Genomic DNA, 26,098 nt, shown 5'->3' with positions numbered 1-26,098 from the left:
ATGCTTTCACTTTATTTGACTTGTCTTGTACTTTAAGATTTGTTTGCTCTTCACGTCCCATTTAAAAACTTTGACTTCATTAAGACAAAAAAAGCGTATAGAAGAATAATGCAGAGTCCTATGCAAATTTAAAAACCCAAGCTTTGCTAGTTTGTCTCGTTTAATTCCTGGCTTCTTAAGCCGTTCTTTCTTTGTCCCTCCTGTAAACAGTCCCAGATAACAGTGTGAACCCAACATAAAGCCTAAATTCATTTACAAATCTTTATTTCTTTAATTTGAAACAAACAACAATTTACAACAGGTTCAGAGTGGAATAAAATTAGAAAAACTGAATAAATACACTGTAAAAAAAAAAACAATTTGTTGAGTCAACTTAAAATAATTTGTTACCTGGCTGCCTTAAAAATGTAAGTTGAGACAACTCAAAAACGTTTAGTCAACTTGAGATGTTAAGTTGTACTAAGTGATTTGACTAGCTTTTAAATTTAACAAACCAAATGTTAGTACAACTTAACATTTCAAGTTGACTAAACTTATTTGAGTTGACTGAACTTAAAATTCACTTAACTTAAAATTGTGTTTTTTGGTTTTTTACAGTGTAGCAGCTGGTGTATACAGCCTGTTTGCACAATTATAGCACATCAAAATCACACATACACTACATAATATATGCCTTGCTTTGAGTAATCATTGTGACTTGATTAGTGATTCCGGAGCTTGGATTTTAACAATAGTATGCAGAAGATAATGGTAGCAGTTTTCTAGCCATCTTTCAACAGCATCTGTTGACTGCCGCATCTTTTCAGCCTGAGAGAGCTCTGAAAAGGACAATGGAAATTCATGGATACATGATATTAATGATGAGGAACACACAAAATGTACATTTGATATGCCAAATATCTTTCTGTAGAATACACTTGATATTCTGTGTAAAACAGGATCATAATTGTGCAGAACAACTCACCAAATGATGATTTAATCTCCAGCAAACTTTCCTGAACACCATCTATGATGATACTTTCCCATCTGCTGAACTCTCTTTCCAGAAGTGTCCTAACCGTCTCAGGAACTGAAAGAGATTTGAACGTCATCAACAGTGTTGGGAAAAATTACTTTTAAAAGTAATGCATTATAATATTGAGTTACTCCCAAAAAAAGTAACTAATTAGGTTACTTAGTTACTTTTTAATGGAAAGTAATGTGTTATGTTACTTTTGTGTTACTTTTTAAATCTGGGCAGGGCTTGCTTGTTTGTTTTTAATATAAAAAGTTCTATTTTTTTTTCAAATGTAAAAGCCCTTTTACACCAAAAGCCTCAGACTGAAGGAAAAGTAATTCATGTCTGCACAGTAAGACACAGAAGAAGAAAGTTCAACATTCTTTAGCAATAAAAAAAAAATTAGTTAACCATGATCATCGAAGGTCAGAGGCAAAAACACTGGTAAATAAAATGGAATTAAATACAAAAATACATGTATAATTTAACATTTAATTATTGCAAGTTTGTGTCATATTCTGAGTTGTATTTTACTGTTTTTATTCATTTTGAGGAATACTGAATCTGTTTTTTTATAAGATGAATTAATGAATGTTCAGATTTCGCATCTTACTCCTGATATCTCTCAACATGGGGACGGGAGAGCTTCCAATCAATAAATGTGATCCTTGGCCAGTAGCCAACAATTTATAGTGTGGGTCAAAATGATTTTACTTTTATGCCAAAAATCATTAGGATATTGAGTAAAGATCATGTTCCATGAAGGTATTTTGAAGGTAATTTTGTGCAAAACAAACAATGCATGGATAAACAAACCCACTTACTGTTGTCCTGTGGAGTGGCCACTTCATTTTGGGAATCAGGAGGTTCATTCTGAGCTACTAATGAAACAATGTTGAAAATGTAAATCGCAGTAAAATCTACAGAAATTATACCTGATGACAGAAAGCTGAGTGAAAACTCACATTCAGGGGGAAACTCCATGCTTGCCCATTTTTTAAGATTTATTCTTTCTTTCATTATATCCATGCATAGGTTTTCCATCTTTTTTGTTAATTCCACAGCTTTTCTCTTAAACCCCTCATCTAGAAAGTGACAGACATCCTTCAGTCTGATCTCCACATTCAGATCCTCCTGTGAGCTTTTCTCATCGCAGTTTTTCAATGTATTGAGACGAAACAAGCTGTTCTCTGCTGCCATCTCATCAATCTTCTGGAGCAGCTCTGAGACTTGATCTCGGTTCTTCTTGTCTGTGCTGTCAAAGACGTGATATCTGTTCCTGCATTTCTCAATCAGCCACTGAAGAGCTTCACCTTCAGCCTCAATGTGTTGCTCGATTGAGATGTTTTGAAACTTGTCGCCCCATGTAAACAAAACTATGGTGTGTCTCCAAACGTCGTCTCCTAGTATAGACATATTTTGCACAGTGATTCTCTTTTGTTCTTCCTGAAATGATACATCTGCTGCTCTATGTCTTCTCTTTTAATCAGATCTCCTCTTGTGAAGATGATGAAGGTGTGAGTCCAAACATTTGGACCCAGCAGCTCCACATACTCCTCCAGAAACCTCCCATCGATGTCGGTAAACTGTGAATCTGCCTGAATCACGATCAGAACCGCATGAGGTCCGGGTGAAATCAGAGAAATCCTGCGAAGCAGCTGCTGTTTGGAGATGATGGATAGATCTCTCGGATTGAAGGTTTTCCACCAGCCAGGAGTTTTAACAAAACTCACTTTCCTGCCATCAACAAACCCTTCTCTCTTCACATGATCATCTGTGGATCCTTCAGTCTCTGTTTCACTGGTTTCCAGTATAGTGTTGATCACTGAGGTTCTTCCAGAGTGTTGCCTTCCAATCAGAACTGCTCTCAACTCTGAGACGAAAAATGATATGAAAAATAAATGTTGTTTAAATAACAATGTTATCATCCATCCCAGAATAACAGCTCTGTCATGAGGGGGAAAAAAACAAGGACGTTAAAAAGTCAAACCGCAAATTTCAATTTAAATGTTATCAAATGATTATTTCAATAAGGCAAATAAATGGTATTTAAACAATAGTGCTTAACAATATATATATATATATATATATATATATATATATATGTGTAAACCTTCATTTATAAGGGTGTTGTTTATACCACACGTTTTCAACTATAAACCCAAAACGTTACATGCGCTTTGGTCTTTAATTTACACGACAACGATATCGTTACCATCTTCATGTGAACTACGAGTACACAAATTTCTTTAAAAAATAAATAAACAAATAAAAATAGTGGCGTTACGCACATGCGTACTACGTGTTTCGTCTTTAGGCAGGTTGAAAAAAAACAAAAAACAAAAAAGCACTGAAAACATAACGCTCTGAAAGCATTTAATTTTATGTCATTTTCTTCTTCTCTTCTTCTTTTTCTCTAGTAACTAATGATAATTTGACCTCTTCTTGTTCTTGTGGCATTGAAATAATAAAGCATTTAAAGAGTCTTTGCGCAGGTGCGTAGTCTTTACGGAATAACATGCATAATGCAGCATTTTTATTAGTATTTGGCGGATAGTTTTGTTGTCTGTATTTGAATCTTTAAAAAACGCAAAGGAAAAATCTTCTAAACATTAGCCCACGCGTCTACATGTATGTCATGTGCGTAGATACGTAGCACGACAAGTTAAAGATCAGGCTAAACCGTTTTGCTTTCTGTTTTGTTCACAGTAAAAAATGCGTTTAGTATCAGTGTAAAGCAAATGATCATTTGACTTAAAACTGTTGGTAAACTGTAGCCTACCTTGTTCCATCGTTCTTGCATGTGTTTCTGTTTTGTCATCCAACAACGTAAAAAATAAGTGTAAAGAAAGAAAATCAAAGTATAAATTACAAGAAAATCAACACGAACTAGAAAAATCAAATAAAATCACATGAAATCGAATATAAATCGTGTAAATCTGCCAGGATGAAATCCAGAATGAATACACGTTCATTTCAACTTAACATTGGGAGTTTAGAAACGAGGCTGCACATCTATAACTGGAATATCAGGTTTGTCTAGTGTTGTGTAAATATTATTTTAGCGTTTCACAGAATGTATAGCCCCAACCTGGAATCCATGCTAAAATTAAATAAGTTGAATGGGTGATGTTTTTCTATTAGCCGAATTGCTGTTAATAATAGAATAGAAATATTACGGTTATTGATATCTATCCGTTATCAGTAATCATGGGTCACAGAACATGTATTTTGACTGATAGCTAAATCATTTTAGCTAATAATTTAACACCAGGAACTACGGATTAAAGCTTTCCTTTTATACCCTTCTTAAAAAGTGATTGAGACATCCTTCTTGGATTTTAACGCAGGACTATGTTCTTTTGTACGTACACTGTACATGCATACCATAACAGAATCACATTACGTGATGAGATTATGAATGCTGCTCAGTAGCAGTACAACACAACCTACGTGCAAACTTACTTTCAGTTTCCGACACGCCCATTTGATCCAGATGTTTTGTTTTTCTCCGTACTATTGCGTGCTCTCTCAATTTTAATTTAGTTAAAGCACATCTTTGGCATTATTATGTTTAGATACAATATTGTCAAAAAACAGTGGCAAGAAAAAGAAATATAAAATACAACAAATAACAATATAATATTACTAAAATAGCCTCGTGGGCAGGAAAATACAGCGCCGTTGCGCTTCGGGCGTCCCGAGTTCGAGTCCCGGCTTGCGGACCTTTCCCGATTCCTTCTCGACCTTTTTCTTCTCTGCCGCTTCGCTTCCTGTCAACTAACTGTCCTATCCTAATGAAGGCCAAAAGAAAAAAAATGCTAAAAAATAAAATAAATAATAATAATAATAATAATAAGACTAAAATAAGGTTTCATATAATAAATAATAAAAACAATAAAATAGTAAAAACAATATTCAATTTATCAAGTCATTTTCTCAGTCTCTCTTTTCCCTCTATCGCCCTCTTAAGGTGATTCAATTTACTGCAAGCATTTTAAAGCCCCAATTTTCATTTTCAGAGTTTGCATCTCCCAGAGAAGGCATTGTGTGTGAGAATATAAAGAAATGAGTGTGATTATTTAGCGAGTTTGTACATTTGGGGTTATTCTGATTCGAGACATGGAGTAACAACAGTTTTTCACATTTATCAAGCAGCCACTGGAGGGCGTCACCTTCACTCCTTATATGCACAGTGACAGAACTGTCTCCTTTTTATAGCTTTATATTCTTCAACTTACTGTTTTACATCACATTTGCTTAGTAATGAATCTATTTCTTACTCATTTCACATTTACATTTTACATTTAACCATTTAGCAGATACTTTGCTTTTAAGCAACTTATTTCAAATCAGCTGAAATCATCGACAGCTGGTTTTCTTTTAAATGTCTTAGTTAATGAAGTCCAAAAATCTATCTTTTAAAACCATGACAAGGTTTTAACACTTAGGTTAACTAGTTTTTCCTTTTCAATTTCTCTTTCAAGAAAAATACTGATTGAGTCACCTCTACATGTGATCAGCTTGAATGATTTGCTTGTTGTTTATGGTCCATTTAAAAATGCTGGCCTGAGTTTATGGATACAATAGTAGAGTTTGAGTTTCTCTTTCACCTTTATGTCATTAACCAAATCACTGAACCTCATATTGCACCAGGAAGAAAAGATGAATAACTACTCATGGGCACATCTCAGCAATTACTTTATTTTTAACCCGATAAAATAGAATCATGTAAACGGTTAAATAAGCATAATAAAGAACTACACACACCAAAACTATGATACATAAGCAACACAGTACACAGTATTGATACAAATACTTTAACTAAAATAATGGTTTTTAAATCATGTTTAAGTTAATACTTGTTCAAAACAATCACTTTAGCAAAGTCTGTACTATTTTCTGCTTATTTCGATAATTAAAATAATTATTAAGTAAATATACTGTCATTAAAATGTTAATATAAAACATATTTTAAAATACAGAACAAAATCATTTCAAAATGTAAAGATTCTGAAAGCATTGAAGGAGATGCCATAATAATTTAATACAGATTTACAGTAGTAACAGCAAATGGTATTTTATTATATGATATGATTAATATCATGTTTTTACATTCAGATAAATGAATCCAAAATTGTATGATCTCTCTTTAAGTTTAGAACAAATAATGTGAAGAAAAATCATTTTTCAAAACTGCAGTAGCAAAATAATAAAAGATAAAAATAATACAATAAAAAACAGTATATAATACAACATTTTTCAAAACTCTCTTCTGTTGTTTGCAAGCTTAATTGGCATGTTGGGCTAATTAGTAAAGACAGGTGATAATGGTTACTGTGAGAAAAAAAATAGTTCTTTCAGAAAATAAATTGTGAGAGTGATATATTGTGTGTCTGAGAGAATATGAGGGTGTTTGGAGATTTGTGGTTTCAGAAATGAAAGCTAAAGAGTATTATAAGCTTTTGAAACATTTTCTCTCTTTGTTCTTTTGGGTTTTGTTTCTCTTTTGAGAAAATAAGTGAGTCGGGGATTTAAGGAGACTCTCTTAATGAGTTTTATAGCAGAGACTCCACTGGAAGAACTGTCTCAAAACCCAACCAACAAATGTTTAGACAGACTAATTTTAATTTTAATTTTACTTTTGCATTTACATTTATTTAGCAGACACTTCAGTTCAAAGGCAATTGTCCAACACTTTTAAAACTAAAGGTTCTTTATTGTTACTGATGGCTCCGTGAAGAAACTTAAGCAAATTAGGAACCTTTTAAATGCAGAATGGGTTTAGGTTCTTTTGGCTCTTTGGGGAACCAAAAATGGTTCTTTTATGGCATCACTGCAAAAACACCCTTTTGGAACCTTTATTTTTAAGAGTGTAAAAAAAAGTTTCAGATGTTGTCTAAAAGAGTCCCGGCTAGAAATAGGATGGAACATAAAAGACAAATATATATATATATATATATATATATATATATATATATATATATATATATATATATATATATATATATATATATATATATATATATATATATATATATATATATATATATATATATATAAGACTTGGAGTGGTGTCCGAGTAGGACCCGGGTGGAGGGGTTACACATATATAGCGCAATGGCACTATGTCGACGCGGTAACCATGAGGCTACTGGCGCGACGAATCTCTGCTCGTTAAAAAAGAAAAATATGGGAAGCCAAACAACCCAAATGTGGGACGAAACAGCGCTGTTTAAATTGGTCAGCGCTGGTGAGATTAGTTTGCGCCGCATCCATGGTGCTAGCAAACACATCTTCCCTGCAGTCGCGCGGCTCGGTCCATTGGGCCGCGCAGATGACATGTCAGCGCGGCGCGAGCAATTTAATACCGCGCTGTTTTGTCCCACATTTGGGTTGTTTGGCTTCCCATACAATGGGAAGCTGTGGGCGACCTGAGTTCGAATCCCGGCTCGTGGACCTTTCCCAATCCCACCCCCTTCCCTCTCTCCCACTTCGATGTCATTCCAACTTTACATTCCATGACAGTTGAGCTTAAAAATTAAGATGGCATCTGAAGGTTGCATTTGGTGGTCAGCTTGTGTGTAACTATATGTTTCTGACCTCCATTTCCACTTTCAATGTTATATCTAGTGATAAACTAATTACTAGAATCTTAATTTTCACCAAAGCTCACCAACACATGGCCAATATAATGATCATATATAAACACTATTGCAACACTAAGTTGCATGTGCGTTTGTGATCATTGTAATGTGTTCTATTTATTCTATTAGAAGGCAAATGCAGATTTTACAGAGCCTGTATAAAACATGTGAAATTAATTTATCAGTACTGAAAGGCATGTCAGAACCTGTTATTATGTGAGTAAATGAATACATCTGAAAGATATTGATCTGATTCTGTGTTACCTGAGCTAGATGTTCAGCTCTTAACATTACCACACACAAAAGGCTGGTGTATTAAACATATTTGCACACACTGCTATTTATGTTTAAATAAGTAAATATTCAAGGAATATTAATCTATCTTCAGTCTCTCTGTCCTGATCCCTGATTCTGGATCTTGTATTTTATCAATAGTATGTTGAACATAATGGTTGTAGTTCTGTAGCCATCTCTCAACAGCATCCAATGACTTTTGTCTCTTCTCAGCCTGAGACAGTTCTGTAAATGACAACAAATTACATTATTAATAAACACATTATTATATTTTGACAATATATATATTCATATTAAGCAGATTACTTTTTCATTCAAATACTTCATCACTCAAATACTCAAATACTTCATCAATTCTGTGTAAAACAGGTTGATCTACTCACCAAATGATGATTTACTGTCCTGTAAACTGTCTCTAACACCATCTATGATGATACTTTCCCATCGTCTGAACTCTCTCTCCAGAAGTGTTTTAATCGGCTCAGGAACTGAAAGAAATGTAAGCATAATATTAATGTTTAGAAATTCATAAAACTGTGTGCCTATATGCTTATGTTAACTAAAATATTGGCTAATTTGATTTGTTTTCAGTCATCAATCTAACTGTAGTGCTCTCAACTCGTATTAGCATGTTTACACACATTTTTAATTCCCTAAAAGCTCAATGTGATGATAATTTTTTAAACACACATATGTATATAAAATGCCACTTACTGTTGACCTGTTGGAGTGTGCCGATCACATTTAATGGGTCGTCAGGAGGTTTATCTTGATCTACAGTGAAACACCATTTTGAAAATGTAAATCAGAGAAATATATTTAGAAACTAGATTAAATTTTTGTTAAGACAAACTTAATGTTGGCTTGAGAAAGCAGTTTAAATTTGAATTGAAATTTGAAGGTCTGAAAAATTGGATTAGTAGTAGTTTTAAAGTTCAAAGTTTTTTGAACTTTAGATAGATTTTAAGGTCTATCAGACAGATATGAATAATAAAAACATTAATTAGAAAGATTAGATTAGAAAGAATATTGAATTGAATGGAAGCTTAACTGAGTCAGTTCAGTTTGACCCAAGTTTGGTGGTTGTAGCTTTAATGTGAGAAATTTTAGTCTTGGAAGAGCAAGAATAATTTCAGGTTTGAACAGCGTTGTTGGCTTTCTCAAGCCAACATAATTATACCTGACAACGCAAAGATGAGTGAAAACTTACAGTTAAGAGGATCATCCATACTCCGAGATTCCTTAAGGTTTAGACAATCTTCCATGATATCCATGCATAAGTTTTCTATCTTCCTTCTGATCTCTTCAGCTTTTCTCTTAAACCCCACATCCAGAAAGTGGGAGAAATCCTTCAGTCTGATCTCCACATTCAGATTCTCTGTGTCATTTCTCTGATGGCTTGTCTCTGCATTACAGTTCTTCCATGTGTTGGGATGGAACAAACAGTTTTCTGCCACCATCTCATCAATCTTCTGGAGCAGCTCTGTGACTTGATCTCGGTTCTTCTTGTCTGTGTTGTCAAAGACGTGATATCTGTTCCTGCATTTCTCAATCAGCCACTGAAGAGCTTCACCTTCAGCCTCAATGTGCTGCTCGATTGAGATGTCTTTAAATCTGTCGCCCCACGTGAACAGGACTATAGTGTGTCTCCAGACGTCGTCTCCAAGGATTGACATATTTTGCTCAGTGATTCTCTTTTGTTCTTCCTGAAATGATGTATTTGCTGGAATCACGAGCAGAATGGCATTAGGGAATTTCTTACACTCTGAAACACTTTCTAGAATTGCAGATCTAATGAAATCTGGGTTGAGTTCAGATGCAATGTACTTCCACCAGCCTGGAGTGTCCAAAACAGTCATCTTCCTTCCATCTACATCTCCAAACCCCCACAAACCCACTCCGGTTCTTCCTCCAGTGTCAAATTCATCCCGGTTCAAGATGGTGTTTCCAGCTGAACTCTTTCCACAAAGAACCCATCCCAGCAAAACCACTCTGATCTCCTCAAGACGACGCACATTTGCTGAAATAAAAGGAGAGTTGAAAAGAATCTGTATTAGTCTGTTTACAAAGCTGTAACCATTTTTGAAAATAATAATGTGATGGTCTATTTTATTTAGAATTTAATGAACTAAACGTAAGGAAAAAAAGAACAAATATGAAGGAAAACAGGTTTCACCTGTCAAAAATCTCTTCAAACAACCTTAAAAAAACCCTCATCTTACCTTTTTCTTGAACTGTTGATCGTTCCTTCTGTACTCTGGATTTTCTAGAACTTGCTCTGGTCTGATTTTCCTCCCACTGCTCATTGACTTTCTTTACTTTTTCCAGGTCAATGTCAAAGTGTTTGCCGTTATTCTTCTTAACAATTCCTTCAATTTTCTTGAACAGCGCTTTGACTTGACTTCGGTCGTGATGGTTTGAATTATTAAAAACGTGATATTTATTTTCACATTTTTCAATAAGCCGCTTGAGCGCTGACCCGTTTTCCCATATGTGCTGCTCAGTGTCTTCTTGTTTAATCAAATCTCCTCTTGTGAAGATGACGATGGTGTGAGTCCAGACATTTGGACCCAGCAGCTCCACATTCTCCTCCAGAAACTTCCTATCGGTGTCTGTAAATGGTGAATCTGCCCGAATCACGATCAGAACCGCATGAGGTCCGGGTGAAATCAGAGAAATCCTGCGAAGCAGCTGCTGTTTGGAGATGATGGATAAATCTTTTAGAATAAAGGTTTTCCACCAGCCAGGAGTTTCAACCAGACTGACTTTCCTGCCATCAACAAACCCTTCTCTCTTCACATGCTCATCTGTGGATCCTTCAGTCTCTGTTTCACTGGTTTCCAGTATAGTGTTGATCACTGAGGTTTTTCCAGAGTGTTGCCTTCCAATCAGAACTGCTCTCAACTCTGAGACGAAAGGAGAAATCAAATTCAAATAAATAAATAATATTTAAGAGCTGTACGTTTACCAGCAATATACATTTGATATACAGAAATATACTCACCCGTTTGATTATTTTTCTGACGTTTAGACATTTTGAAGCTAATGTGTCCAGATGCATGAAAGAATATGAAAGAGGACAAGAACAAAGTAATAAAACATACTGACTACTAAATTGTCCCTATCAATGATTTTCATTAAACAATTAAATATGTGTGTATGTAACCACTGTTGTTGCAAAGTTGTTGACAGTGTCATGTAAACATGCTAAAGATGTGAAAAGAGGAACAAACTAACTGAATCAGTTGAGTGAGTCATTTATGCTGGAATTGCTCTAATTGATGCAAACTTTGATTTGATCATTCAGTTCAAGTGATTCACTGGCAAACACCAGATCAAAAGGCATTCATTTTTCCATTTCAACATTAATAATTGAAAAAACACATATAGTGTGGACTTCGGATCGCGAATCATTTGATTCAGATCGGAACTTTGGATCGCGAATCATTTGATTCAGAACAGGACTTCGGAGCACTGATAATGAATCATTTGATTCAGATCAGATGAATCATTCTCAAATAATTTTGCAAATTGACTTTAGAGTACTGATCGGTGCGGGTTTCATTCAAATCAAATGAATCATTCTCAAATCATTTTGCAAATTGAATGGTCACAAATATTTTTTTCTGATTTTTTAATTTTAATCGTATTAAACAATAGAAAACATTCTATTAAGGCAGTACAGTTATAAAAACAAAACAAAGAAAAAAAGAAAGTATACACACATCCTGGTTAACAGTGTCGTATGTTTTTCATATAACAACAGTTTTACAGTGAATACCATGGTTAAACTATAATTATTGTAGCAAAACTATTTTGTGGTTACTTTGGTTTAAATAAAGTATAAAAACAACATCTTTAAACCAGAAAGAAATGTCACTTACAAAATGAGATCAGATGAACATTAATAAATCTGAACAAAATGTCTCTGTGTGGTTCATTGTAAATGTGAAATTTGACCCTAAATTGACCCTGGCAATAATTTTGATCAAACAATTAAATGTCTGTTTAATTAAAAAGTGGACAAGCCTGCATAAAACAGGGTGGGCAATGTGTAACGTATGAAAACTGCATGTCAAATTGGAAACAGAAAATACAGCACAAAGATTCAACCAGCACTTCAAAGGCATTGATTAACATTATTGTTAAATTCAAAATTTACTTATACATTATTAAAATTAAAAGTTCTATCATTAACAAAGATAAATAAACACTGTAACAAATGTAGTGCTCATTTTTAATGTATTATCCATAACCAAGGGAAAGTAAAGAATTACCTCAGTCTGACACAACAGGGCTTCACAGACGATCTAATAATTAAGTGACTCTGTCAGTTCATGTTAAAATGAAAGTAAACATCGAGTGCTGTATCAGTAAATATGTGTTGCTATGTTTGGAAGAGATAAGGGGCTTAGCCCCTAAAAAAGTCCCCACAACCACCAGACCCCTTTACATGTGCACTCTCAGAAATTAAAAAAAACATGATTATTTATAATTTAGGAATAAGGTTGTGTGGATGTTTAATCTATTTCAACAAAATAAAGGCTGTAAAACTGCATTCAGTGGAATGATCATGTGAGGCAGGGCTGCCTGTATATTCACTTTTTTAGAGGTTGAAAGATTTGTAGCACAAGAATAAAACATGTTACCATCCCTAAAAACAACTACAAGTATTGCAGTTCATCACATAAACAGGACATTAATGTTCTGATGTTGTTACTATATAAAAACATTCAACAAAATAATAAGTATCCCTATTGTAATAACACAGATTCACTATAATATTACAAAACATTAGTAAGAACACACAACTTTTAATGTCTGTTTCATTTATAATATAACTAATAGTCAGAGGGCCTCGAGCACAAACTCCAACTCATGACGTTCCAGGAAATACTTTATATGGATAAAGACATCCAGCTTTGACTGTAGCTGAGTGAAATGTGGATGGAGAGACTCAATACAGTAAACATATGATTGCAACAATATATGGTTTATCTGTGTTCTTCAAGCCATTTTGGGCATAATTCTAATGCATGTGAATCGACTTACCCTTCTATAACTGTAAAGAGAAGCCTTTTATAATAGCATGATGGTTTTTTTTGTAAATCTACTCAAGTAAAGAGCAGAAAGTGATGTTCACAGACTCTTCAATCAGTGAAAAGTGGAAAAGTGAAAACAGGCTCACAGTGTAAACTTTGTCTGTCTCTCAAAACACAAGAGTTTGGGTCAATGTCTGCGTCTGAAAGCTGAAAAATTCTGCCTTCAGAGGAAACATTTCAAGGAAGGCATCAATGCACCTCCGAATAACTTCCTGTCTCTTGAGATGTCTCCATCTGATTGATTTTTGAAGGCAGCATAGATGGATCCTTCACTTCTTCTGTTACACCACAATCCTGTGCTCTATTAAGTTTTTCCACTTTGTCACTAGCAAAAAAATTGTACTATAGCAATTAAATATTTGCTTAGTTTTCACCTAAACTCACTCTATTTTGTGTGTCTGGCGAGTGCATTTAGTCTTTTTTGCCAACACATGATCACATATAAACACTATTAAAGTTGCATGTGCATTTGTGATCATTTTAATGTATTGGATGAGAGAAGATGAAGGCAGATGCAGAATCTACAGAGCATTTGAGTCTTTTGTTCACTTGTATTTTACACTAAGGCCTTTTTTTTGTTTCTACAGTAACAATTTCCAGACTAAAACCACATAATTATGTGCTTTTCCTTATACAAACCAGAATTTCTGGTTAAGATCATGATCAACAGCACAATGATCTGATGAATCTTTTATTTCAAGAGAAAAATGTAGGCTACAAACAGCAATAAGCTTTATTAACAGCTCTTCTGATAAATGAAGTCTTGGTTTGTCTGTATAAAACATGTGAAATTAATTTATCAGTACTGAAACGCATGTCAGAACCTGTTATTAGCGTGAGTAAATTAATACATCTGAAAAATAAATATTGATCTGATTCTACCTGAGCTAGATGTTCAGCTCTTGGCATTAACACACAAAGTGTGGGTGTATTAAATATATTTGCACACACTGCTGTTTGTATTTAAATAAGTAAATAGTCAAGGAATATTAATCTATCTTCAGTCTCTCTGTCCTGATCCCTGATTCTGGATCTTGTATTTTATCAATAGTATGTTGAACATAATGGTTGTAGTTCTGTAGCCATCTCTCAACAGCATCCACTGATTTTTGCCTCTTCTCAGCCCGAGACAGTTCTGTAAATGACAACAAATTACATTGTTTATTAAAGAACACATTATTACATTTTGACAATATATATTTATATTAAGCAGATGACTTTTTTCTGTGGAACTCAAATACTTTGATCTACTCACCAAATGAAGATTTAATGTCCTGTAAACTGTCTCTAACACCATCTATGATGATACTTTCCCATCGTCTGAACTCTCTCTCCAGAAGTGTTTTAATGGCTCAGGAACTGAAAGAAATTTAAGCATAATATTAATGTTCACACCACAGAAATCTGCAGAGTATTAATAAAACATCTGAAGATTTCCACTACAAACTGTTCAATCATCCTCATTCTTAAACTGCGTACAACTAACTGCTGACCTTTATGCTTATGTTAACTAAAATATTGGCTAATTTGATTTGTTTTCAGTCATCAATCTATCTGTAGTGCTCTCAACTCTAATTAGCATGTTTACACACATTTTTGATTCCCAAGAGATTTCCTAAAAGATCATTTCAATGTGATGTTAATTTTTTAAACACACATACGTATATAAAATCCCACTTACTGTTGTCCTGTTGAAGTGTGCCGATGACATTTAATGGGTCGTCAGGAGGTTTATCTTGATCTACGATGAAACACCATTTTGAAAATGTAAATCAGAGAAATATATTTAGATTAAATTTTTGTTAAGACAAACTTTATGTTGGCTTGAGAAAGCAGCTCAAATACTTTTAAGTTTTAAGACTGGATTAGTAGTAGTTTTAAAGTTTAAAGTTTCAAGATTTTAAGGTCTATCAGATTGATATGAATAATAAAAACATTAATTAGAAAGATTAGATTAGAAAGAATATTGAATTGAATGGAAGCTTAACTGAGTCAGTTCAGTTTGACCCAAGTTTGGTGGTTGTAGCTTTAATGTGAGAAATTTTAGTCTTGGAAGAGCAAGAATAATTTCAGGTTTGAACAGCGTTGTTGGCTTTCTCAAGCCAACATAATTATACCTGACAACGCAAAGATGAGTGAAAACTTACAGTTAATAGGATCATCCATACTATGAGATTCCTCTAGGTTTAGACAATCTTCCATGATATCCACGCATAGATTTTCTATCTTTCTTCTGATCTCTTCAGCTTTTCTCTTAAACCCCACATCCAGAAAGTGACAGAAATCCTTCAGTCTGATCTCCACATTCAGATTCTCTGTGTCATTTCTCTGACGGCTTGTCTCTGCATCACAGTTTTTCTGTGTGTTGAGATGGTACAAAGTGTTTTCTGCCACCATCTCATCAATCTTCTGGAGCAGCTCTGTGACTTGGTCTTGGTTCTTCTTGTCTGTGTTGTCAAAGACGTGATATCTGTTCCTGCATTTCTCAATCAGCCACTGAAGAGCTTCACCTTCAGCCTCAATGTGCTGCTCGATTGAGATGTCTTTAAATCTGTCACCCCACGTAAACAGGACTATAGTGTGTTTCCAGACGTCGTCTCCAAGGATTGACATATTTTGCTCAGTGATTCTCTTTTGTTCTTCCTGAAATGATACATCTGCTGGGATCACAAGCAGAATGGCATGAGGGAGCTTCTTACACGCTGAAACACTTTCTAGAATTGCAGATCTAATGAAATCTGGGTTGAGTTCAGATTCAATGTACTTCCACCAGCCTGGAGTGTCCAAAACAGTCATCTTCCTTCCATCTACATCTCCAAACCCCCACAAACCCACTCCGGTTCTTCCTCCAGTGTCAAATTCATCCCGGTTCAAGATGGTGTTTCCAGCTGAACTCTTTCCACAAAGAACCCATCCCAGCAAAACCACTCTGATCTCCTCAAGACGACGCACATATGCTGAAACAAAAGGACAGCTGAGATGAAAAACTAAAGGATATGCATCTTTGAGCCTGTTTACACCTTTTACGAAGACATAACCAGGTCTTGAACATTGTGTGGGACTGATGTTTGGGGTAGTGGATGGTGTTTTTATATAAAAGAATAAAATAATTAAAGGATTTAGAAGGTTTAAAAGCAGTAAAAGAACAAAAAGTAATCAATTTGTAAATAATTTTTTAGTTTAAAATTGCACACATTCACATTTAATCCTATGCTATTTACACAGAACTCATTTTGCTTTGAAATTGTCAAATGTGGGAAAATCACCGATCAGTGGGGAAAATGCAACCTCTCAAGGCGCGTTTTTTAAAAGTTGAATTTGCCGCGTTTTTAACAGTGCGCGAAAAGCTGCAAAAAGACACGATCTCAACGGTCAAAAGATTTTCGGTTCGAGTTTACTTAGACCAAAAATCAATAAGCAGTGCCACATAATACAAAACGCATTTTGTGAAGGTACCGTGTGAACAATCGGACCCTCCATACTCTTTCAACATAACAAAAAACTGGAATTCGCTTTCCGTTAACAGTAAAAAAAAAAAAAAAAAAGAACCCATCCCAGCAAAACCACTCTGATCTCCTCAAGACGACGCACATTTGCTGAAATAAAGGGACAGCTGAGATGAAAAACTAAAGGATCTGCATCTTTGAGCCTGTTTACACCTTTTACGAAGACATAACCAGGTCTTGAACATTGTGTGGGACCAATTTTTGGGGTAGTGGATGGTGTTTTTATATAGAAGAATAAAATAAAGGATTTAGAAGGTTTAAAAGCAGTAAAAGAACAAGAAGTAATCAATTTGCAAATATTTTTTTAGTTTAAAATTGCACACATTCACATTTATTCCTATGCTCTTTACACAGAACGCGTTTTGCTTTGAAATTGTGGGAAAATCACTGATCAGGGTGGAAAATGCAACCTCTCAAGGCGCGTTTTTTAAAAGTTGAATTTGCCGCGTTTTTAACTGTGCGAAATCTGCAAAAAGACACGATCTCAACGGTCAAAAGATTTTCGGTTCGTGTTTACATAGAGAAAAAATCAATAAGCAGTGCCACATAATAGAAAACGCATTCTGTGAAGGGACCGTGTGAACAGTCGGACCCTCCATACTCTTTCAACGTTACAAAAAACTGGAATTCGCTTTCTGTGAATGGTAAAAATAAACAAAATCCGCCTTTCTTTTAATCAGCCCTCAACATTATTGACAAGAACTGTTGGACCATTGAGGCGGGCCACCCTAAAAATGTAACTTCTAAAACTTTTTGTCATCCTAACAACAAACAGACAAGCAAACAACTGGATTTCGTAACTGTTCCGTTTTCTTACCTTTTTCTTGAACTTCTGACCGTTCCTTCTGTACTCTGGATTTTCTAGAACTTGCTCTGGTCTGATTTTCCTCCCACTGCTCATTGACTTTCTTTACTTTTTCCAGGTCAATGTCAAAGTGCTTGCCGTTATTCTTCTCAACAATTCCTTCGATTTTCTCGAACAGCGCTTTGACTTGTGTTCGGTCGTGATGGTTTGAATTATTAAAAACGTGATATTTATTTTCACATTTTTCAATAAGCCGCTTGAGCGCCGACCCGTTCTCCTTAATATGCTGTTCTATGTCTTCTTGTTTAATCAAATCTCCTCTTGTGAAGATGACGAGGGTGTGAGTCCAGACATTCGGACCAAGGAGCTCCACATACTCCTCCAGAAACCTCCTATCGGTGTCTGTAAATGGTGAATCGGCCCGAATCACGATCAGAACCGCATGAGGTCCGGGTGAAATCAGAGAAATCCTGCGAAGCAGCTGCTGTTTGGAGATGATGGATAAATCTTTTAGATTAAAGGTTTTCCACCAGCCAGGAGTTTCAACCAGACTGACTTTCTTTCCATCAACAAACCCTTCTCTCTTCACATGCTCATCTCTGGATCCTTCAGCTTCTGTTTCACTGGTTTCCAGTATAGTGTTGATTACCGATGTTTTTCCAGAGTTGGTCATTCCAATCAGAGCTGCTCTCAACTCTGAAGGCGAAACGAGAATAAAATTAAATATTATTTAAATAATAGATGCAAATGTATCGTCTATTATTGTGTTTATCATTGAGGCTTTGTCAGATTTCCCGGACACAAAAAACCCGGACACAAGGACGTTGAAGAGTTAAACGACAAATTTAATTTCAAATTCAAATATTTTTTGATATCCGTGTGAACGGAATCGTTTTTATAACAATGCCGCGTGTATGCAAGACTTAAAAAACGGTATGATGGTATGATCATAGATATAAAGGAAAATAAATAAAACTGTGAACCGTTTTGTTTTCTGTTTTGTTTGGAGCATATGCATTTAATATCAATTCAAATCTAATAATATCTGATGTCTTAAAGTGCGTGTAAAATTTACCTTGTTCCATTGCTCTTGCGTGTGTTTCTGTTTTGCTATCCAAAACAATTTAAAAAAAAAAGAAAAGAAAAGATCAAACTAAGCTATAAAAATGTTTAAAATATTAACCCAGTCAAAAAACAAGAAAACAAAAAACAAATCACTCAAAAGCGAGTACAAATACACAAATCTACTAGACCGACACCCGGGATGAAGACTGAAGACACCCTGATTTCAACTTGACATTATGGCACTCAGAAACGAGATTGCATCTTCAGCCCGTATCACAACCTCCATCAGGTTTGTCTTGTCTTGAGGGTGATCATGTTATGTAAATGTCATTAGTTTTTATAAAATACATATGACTGGAATCCATATATCCTAAAGTAAAATAAGTAGCTGTTGAAAACCTTGGTTTATGTTTTTTATAGTCATATTGCTGTTAATGAACAGTACACAATGAAATTGTCAATTGTCAATAGTGTTGCACCATTTGCACAGAAGTCACTTTCAAAATTGTTTGTAAAAACTTAATGCAAAATATACATAGGAATGTCCTTCTCCCTCACACAAAATTCCTGATCACGTGGAGTCCTATTAAAATCACTGGATTTTGCCCATGAAAAATTCACTGCACTGTAAAAAATAAAAAACACAATTTGTTGAGTCAGCTTAAAATAATTTGTTACCCTGCTGCCTTAAAATTTTAAGTTCAGTCAACTAAAATAAGTTTAGTCAACTTGAAATATTAAATTGGACTAAGTAACAACTTAGATATTTGTGTTTGCTAAACTTAACAGGTGGGTAAGTAACCCAGCTGCCTTAAAATTTTAAGTTGATTCAACTTAAATATCTAAGTTGTCACTTAGTATAATTTAACATTTCAAGTTGAATAAACTTTTTTTGAGTTGACTGAACTTAAAATTTAAAGGCAGCCAGGTTACAAATTATTTTAAGTTGACTCAACAATTTTTTTTTTTTTTTTTTTTTTTTTTTTTTTTTTTTTTTTTACAGTGTATTGTGTGTGTGAGAATATAAAGAAATGATTGTGATCATTGGTTGAGTGTGTATATTGGAGGGAGGGAGAACAGCTGTTCTTTTGGGTTTTGTTTTGGTAAATCATTCAATACAAAAGAACTAAAGACTTCTATGTCCATACAAACTGATCCACATAAGTGCAGCTTAATTTAGGATAATTTTGCCAACATATCCATCATCTTCTGGAGCAGTTTTGTATCTTTGACTTGATTTGTCTTGTAAGGGTTGTCAAAAATATACATTTTGCACATTTCTTAATAAGCCACTGGAGGGCGTCACATTCACTGATGTGCTGCTCAACAAACAGTTCAGATCTGTAAAAAAATCATATTTGCTTAATGAATGAATTTCTTTTCAGCATCAGGTTTCTATTACTTTGAATCTAAAATCATCTGCTGTTTTTTTAAACGCCCTACTTAATGAAATCCATACATTTGTCTTTCAAAACTTTGAGTTAATCTTTTAATAGCACTTATATATATATATATATATATATATTTTTTGCCTTATTTCTCTTTATTTTAGTTGCCTCTACATGTGATCAGCTAGGTATCGCTTCATTTCAATCTTTCTCCTTGTACTTAAAGATTTGGTTGCTCTTCATGGTCCATTTAAAAATGCTGGCCTGAGTTTGTGGATACAATAATGTTGTAAACAAACTGAGAGAATCTGACTATAAAGTTTCAGTTTCTCTTACACCATTATGTCCTTGACCACATCAATGAAACCCATAATAAATCATTTTGACTATAAGTCACTTCAGGTCATAAGACAAAAAAATGAGAGAAAATGCTTTGTAAGAGATGTAAGTCATAATCTGATATATAAATGTAGATATATTGATATATTGTCAATAGTGTAGCACCATTTGCACAGAAGTCACTTTCAAAATTGTTTGTAAGAACTTAATGCAAAATATGCATAGGAACGTCCTTCTCTCACACACAAAATTCCTGATCAGGTGGAGTCCAATTACAATCACTGGATTTTGCCCATGAAAAATTCACTGTGCAACAGTAAATGTGACCACATCTTAAAGCCCTGTCCCAGATGACAGTGTTCTTCTATATATAGACCAGAATTTCTGGTTGTGTTCATGTTTAAGCAGAGACAAAGGGCACAATATCAGCACAATATAGAGTCTTTATTTTTGCAATTCGAGGAAAAATAAACAGTCAACAGCATTCTTTTAGATGAACATCAGGTGCAGAATGAAAATTAAATACAAACATGAACAGAACAGAAAACATGAATAACTGTTCTTTTGATTCTTTTGATACATATGGCTCTAATTTACATGTACAAAACATGCATTTAAATTAAGTGACTTTATGCATCCAGAAATTCCAGAAATGCCTTTTAACAAATTAACACAAATTAACACAACTGAAAGGCTGTTATTACTCTGATTCTTGCCATGCATCGTGATCATCTATACATGTTGTTCGCATAATTATTCTTATGAAGCACCCGCAAGGAAAATAAACATAGGGATAATATATATACTTTGAGAATTTAACAATGAGAGTAGATATTTTGGATGTAGTTATTGTATCTTCGGTGTCTTTGTCCAGATCTCTGCTTCTGGAGCTTGCATTTTGACAATTGTATTTCCAACATAATGGTTGTAGTTCTGTAGCCATCTCTTTACAGCATCCATTGACATTTGTATCTTTTCAGCCTGAGAGAGCTCTGAAAATGACAGTGTACATACAGAAATTATGAATGCATGTACCTACAGTTGAGAAATATCTTTGTCTTAATCAGTTGTCATTGAATGACTCACCTATTGATGATTTAATGTCTTGCAAACTTTCTTGAACACCATCTATGATGATACTTTCCCATCGGCTGAACTCTCTCTCCAGAAGTGTTTTAATCGGCCCAGGAACTGAAAGAGATTTGAGAATTCCATAAATATTCTCTCAAATTAGCACAGAAAACACAAAATATAAAATGCAAAGATTTAAGTATTATTATTAGGGGCTAAGCATTGAAGGTGCGAAGGCATCTATTGTATCCATTGGTGTTCTTCTTCTTCTTCTTCTTCTTCTTCTTCTTCTTCTTCTTCCGTTCTTAAGTCTATGGCAGCCCATAGAACCGTTTGTGAGAAAGTTGTGAAATTTGGCCCACTGATAGAGGACAGTCTCAACATTAACCATAGCAAGACTGGAGTCTCTAACTCAAACTCTCTAGCGCCACCACTTGTCCAAATTTTCAATCATTTTATGCTGCTAACTTTGGAACTGTAAGGCACAGAAGGAAAATTCCTCTGATTCCTTTGTCAAATGGACAAAAATCCATTTTGTTCGATTTCACCAAAATTGGTTCAGATCATCTTCACACCATGCTGGCAAGAAGTTATGGAATTCAAGTTGATGAGTCAAACCATTCTCGAATAACGTATGAACGAATTCTACGAAAAGCACTCCAAAATGGATGTGAGGTTATATCTCTGTGGTTTGGCGTATTGAGACCAAACTTGGTGTGTGTTATAACAACCATGACCTGAGGCTGCCTGCAGTGTTTCGGTGCAGTGCCGCCTAGTGGTCAGAAGATACGAAAAATGGCAATTTTGCTTATAACTTCTCAGTGGTTTGGCCAAAAATCAGAAAATTGGTCTCTTTAGATTTGGAGGAGCATATACCAAGTCGAACCATACCCCCAGTTGTAAAATGCTATATTTTACAAATGCGTTGACGTGTTGTTATGAAACTCGGTATGTATCTTCAGCACCTTGCCCTGACAGTACTCAAAAAGTTTGGGGGCGGCACCACCCTGTGGTCAAAAATTATATAAAATTTTGAAAAATGCTAATCATTTTTGTTTAAATTAGCCTACTGTAATGAAACTGGTCTTGATATATTCCTTGGATCATGCTGAGAACATCAATACCAATTACGCCATAATTGGATGAACTTCCTGTCCACCATTGTGATTTATGTTGAAAACCTACTTTTTCAAACTCCTCCTAGACTGTTCGTCCGATTTTCACCAAATTTGACTCAGATCATCTTCAGACCATGTTTGCAAAAAGCTATAGATTTCATGTCAATATATGAAACCGGTTTCCGTTTAGCGCATCAACAAATTTGCTGGAAAGATGCCAAACTACATCTGAGGCTGTATCTCTGCAAAGCTTTGATATATTGACACCAAACTTTGTGTGTATCATTGTCACCTCACACAAAACACACCACATTGATTTGATAACAGCGCCACCTATTGGTCAAAAGTAATAACCCATTACATCAGATTACTAGTTACTGGTTGTTTTTACGATTTTTAACCCATTTGGACTGAAATCATCTTAAAATGGCTTCAATTACTGCTTCAGTTGCAATGATGCTTGCTGCCCATAATTGCTGCTTGTAGCTATATTTATTGTTATTATTATTGTTATTATTGCCTCTTATCCTTTTTTCTTGAAAAGACCACATTCAGACAAATTAGAACTTCATGACAAGATTTTGTTTTTACGTATTTAAATTAAACAAACACTTACTGTTGTCCTGTTGAGGTGTACTAATCACTTCTTTTAGGGAATCAGCAGAATTATTGGAAACTAGAAATAAAACACTGTTTTAAATATGTAAATCAGAGAAATATCTTGATATCTTGATGATATCTGACAACACAAAATTGAGTGAAAACTTACAGCAAATAGGTTCAGCTGCACTCTGAGATTCTTCCATGGTTTCTTTGTGCAAATTTTCTATTTTCCTTCTTATCTCTTCAGCTTTTCTCTTAAATCCATCGTCTAGAAAGTGCCAGATATCCTTCAGTCTGATCTCCATATTCAGAGCCTCTTCTGTGTCATTTCTGTGACGGCTTTTCTCATCACGGTTGAGACGAAACAAGCTGTTCTCTGCTGCCATCTCCTCAATCTTCTGGAGCAGCTCTGAGACTTGATAACGGTTCTTCTTGTCTGTGTTGTCAAAGACGTGATATCTGTTCCTGCATTTCTCAATCAGCCACTGAAGAGCTTCACCTTCACTCTCGATGTGTTGCTCGATTGAGATGTCTTTAAATCTGTCGCCCCACGTGAACAAAACTATAGTGTGTTTCCAGACGTTGTCTCCAAGGATTGACATATTTTGCTCAGTGATTCTCTTTTGTTCTTCCTGAAATGATGTATCTGCTGGAATCACGAGCAGCATGGCATGAGGGAACTTCTGACACTCTGAAACGCTTCCTAAGATTGCAGATCTAATGAAATCTGGGTTGAGTTCAGATTCAATGTACTTCCACCAGCCTGGAGTGTCCAAAACAGTCATCTTCCTTCCGTCTACGTCTCCAAACCCTCTCTTACCCTCCCCGGTTTTTCCTCCTATGGCAAATTCATCCCGGTTCAAGATGGTGTTTCCAGCTGAACTCTTTCCAGCAAGAACCCATCCCAGCAAAACCACTCTGATCTCCTCAAGACGACGCACATATGCTGAAATAAAAGGAGTCTGTTTACAAAGCTGTAACCATTCTTGAAAATAATAATGGTAATGGTCTTTTTTTATTTAAATAATTAATTAAACAAATTTAAACAAAATAAAATAAACAAAAATGTAAGTGAATTAAGACAAAAGTATTTCACCTCTCAAAATTCTTCAAACAAACCTAACTGTAACCGCAAAGCTATCTTACCTTTATCTTGAATTTTTGACCGTTCCTTCTGTACTCTGGATTTTCTAGAACTTGCTCTGGTCTGATTTTCCTCCCACTGCTCATTGACTTTCTTTACTTTTTCCAGGTCAATGTCAAAGTGTTTGCCGTTATTCTTCCCAACAATTCCTTCTATTTTCTTGAACAGCGCTTTGACTTGTGTTCGGTCGTGATGGTTTGAATTATTAAAAATATGATATTTATTTTCACATTTTTCAATAAGCTGCTTGATCGCTGACCCGTTTTCCTGAATATGTTGCTCTATGTCCCTGTGTTTTATTAAATCTCCTCTTGTGAAGATGATGAGGGTGTGAGTCCAGACATTCGGACACAACAGCTCCACATACTCCTCCAGAAACCTCCTATCGATGTCAGTAAACGTTGAATCGGCCCGAATCACGATCAGAACCGCATGAGGTCCGGGTGAAATCAGAGAAATCCTGCGAAGCAGCTGCTGTTTGGAGATGTTGGATAAATCATACAGATTAAAGGTTTTCCACCAGCCAGGAGTTTCAACCAGACTGACTTTCCTTCCATCAATAAAACTTTCTCTCTTCACATGCTCATCTGTGGATCCTTCAGTCTCTGTTTCACTGGTTTCTAGTATAGTGTTGATCACTGAGGTTTTTCCAGATTGGCGCCTCCCAATTAGAACTGCTCTCAACTCTGAAATAGAGTAGGAAAATAAATAAATAAATAAATAAATAAATAAATTGAAGAGCTGTACATTTGCCAAACATATACATTTAATGTAAGTATACTCACCTATTTGATTATTTTCTTTATTTTTTTGACGTTTGGACATTTTCCCACTTACGTGTCTAGATGCATGAAAGAAAATATTTAAAAAATCAAAAAGCATAGGACAGTCACAAAAAGGTCTTAATTTTAAGAAAGAAAACTGAAAAACATATTTATATTTTTGTATTAATTATTTGTATTTTAACTGTAAATATATTATCTGGTTGTTGGACTTTTTTTTTTATTTATGTATGTATTATTTGATTAGGTGCCATTAAAAATGAAACAGACATTACCTACCTGCTTTACTTTCTTTTCTTTTGCAGAGGCCTTCAGGAATAATCAAATCTCCGCAAGGTTTACTTTCTGCTGTTTAAGATCATCGCGAATGATTTTATAAGATTGCAGGTGGATCATGTTTGCGGAAAAGTGAAAAGGTGTGGTTAGGGAAAATGACTGCATAAATAATGAGAAATAAATATATGGTTAAGCACTTAAGGTGTAACAGCGCGCCCTTTTGGTCACATAAGAAATCACAGAAATCACAAACACTTGTTTGATCCTATTAAGAGCTGAGAGAAAAAATCTAATTAAATTTCCAAGTTAATTAATAGTTATTTTATGCTAATTTATCATTTGTGACCCTGCTTTCTTTCCCGCTCATTCAATACATTGTGGTATTTATTTGGTGTTTTATTAATAATCTACACTGAGTGCAATTCTGAATCCGCACTGAGCATTTCTGACCTTAAAAGAATAAACTAGATAGTAAAGTTCATAGACAAACTTTAAGTTGGCTTGAAAAAGCCTAGCCAGAAAGTTTTAAAAGTTTTAAGTTAAATTTGACTGTTTTCAGTTTAAAATAGTTTGAAAGATTAAAGTCTGAATGTTTTGAAGGCAATACAGTCTATTAGAAAAACACATAGATATGGTGTTGTTATGTGGTTGCTAGGGTATCCAGGGTGGTTGCTAAGGTGTTGCTAGGCAGTTTCTAGGGTACTCAGTGTGGTTGCTACGTTGTTGCTGTGTGGTTGCTAGGGTATCCAGGGCGGTTGCTAGGGTGTTGCTAGGCGGTTGCTAGAGTACTCAGGCTGGTTGCTATTTAAGTTGCTAAGGTGTTGTTAGGCAGTTGAAAAGGTACTCAGGGTGGTTGCTAGGGTGTTGTTATGCGGTTGCTATGCTTTCTGGGATGGTTACTAAGTTGTTGCTAGGCGGTTGCTAGGGTACTCAGGGTGTTTGCTAGGGTGTTGCTATGCGG

General features: G+C 35.0%; 1 protein-coding gene across 1 annotated transcript in view; it reads right to left on the bottom strand.

The window, feature by feature from the left end:
- si:ch1073-365p7.2 (uncharacterized) overlaps window positions 1–25,171 on the bottom strand; it is a 32,434-nt gene extending 7,263 nt beyond the window's left edge. Inside the window, 9 exon segments of the mRNA XM_051123398.1 lie at window positions 698–818; window positions 965–1,069; window positions 1,822–1,878; window positions 1,963–2,310; window positions 9,512–9,958; window positions 17,364–17,927; window positions 24,646–24,765; window positions 24,865–24,920; window positions 25,141–25,171. Of these exon segments, the coding sequence (XP_050979355.1) occupies window positions 698–818; window positions 965–1,069; window positions 1,822–1,878; window positions 1,963–2,310; window positions 9,512–9,958; window positions 17,364–17,927; window positions 24,646–24,765; window positions 24,865–24,904 (1,802 nt within the window). The 5' untranslated portion in view covers window positions 24,905–24,920; window positions 25,141–25,171.
- Between the last annotated feature and the right edge of the window lie 927 nt (window positions 25,172–26,098).

The sequence above is a fragment of the Labeo rohita genome, chromosome 11 (genome assembly GCF_022985175.1).
Source record: "Labeo rohita strain BAU-BD-2019 chromosome 11, IGBB_LRoh.1.0, whole genome shotgun sequence".
In the NCBI taxonomy this organism is placed as follows: Eukaryota; Metazoa; Chordata; class Actinopteri; order Cypriniformes; family Cyprinidae; genus Labeo; species Labeo rohita.
Note: the sequence above shows the minus strand (reverse complement) of the source record. Positions and strands in the feature narration are given on the sequence as shown.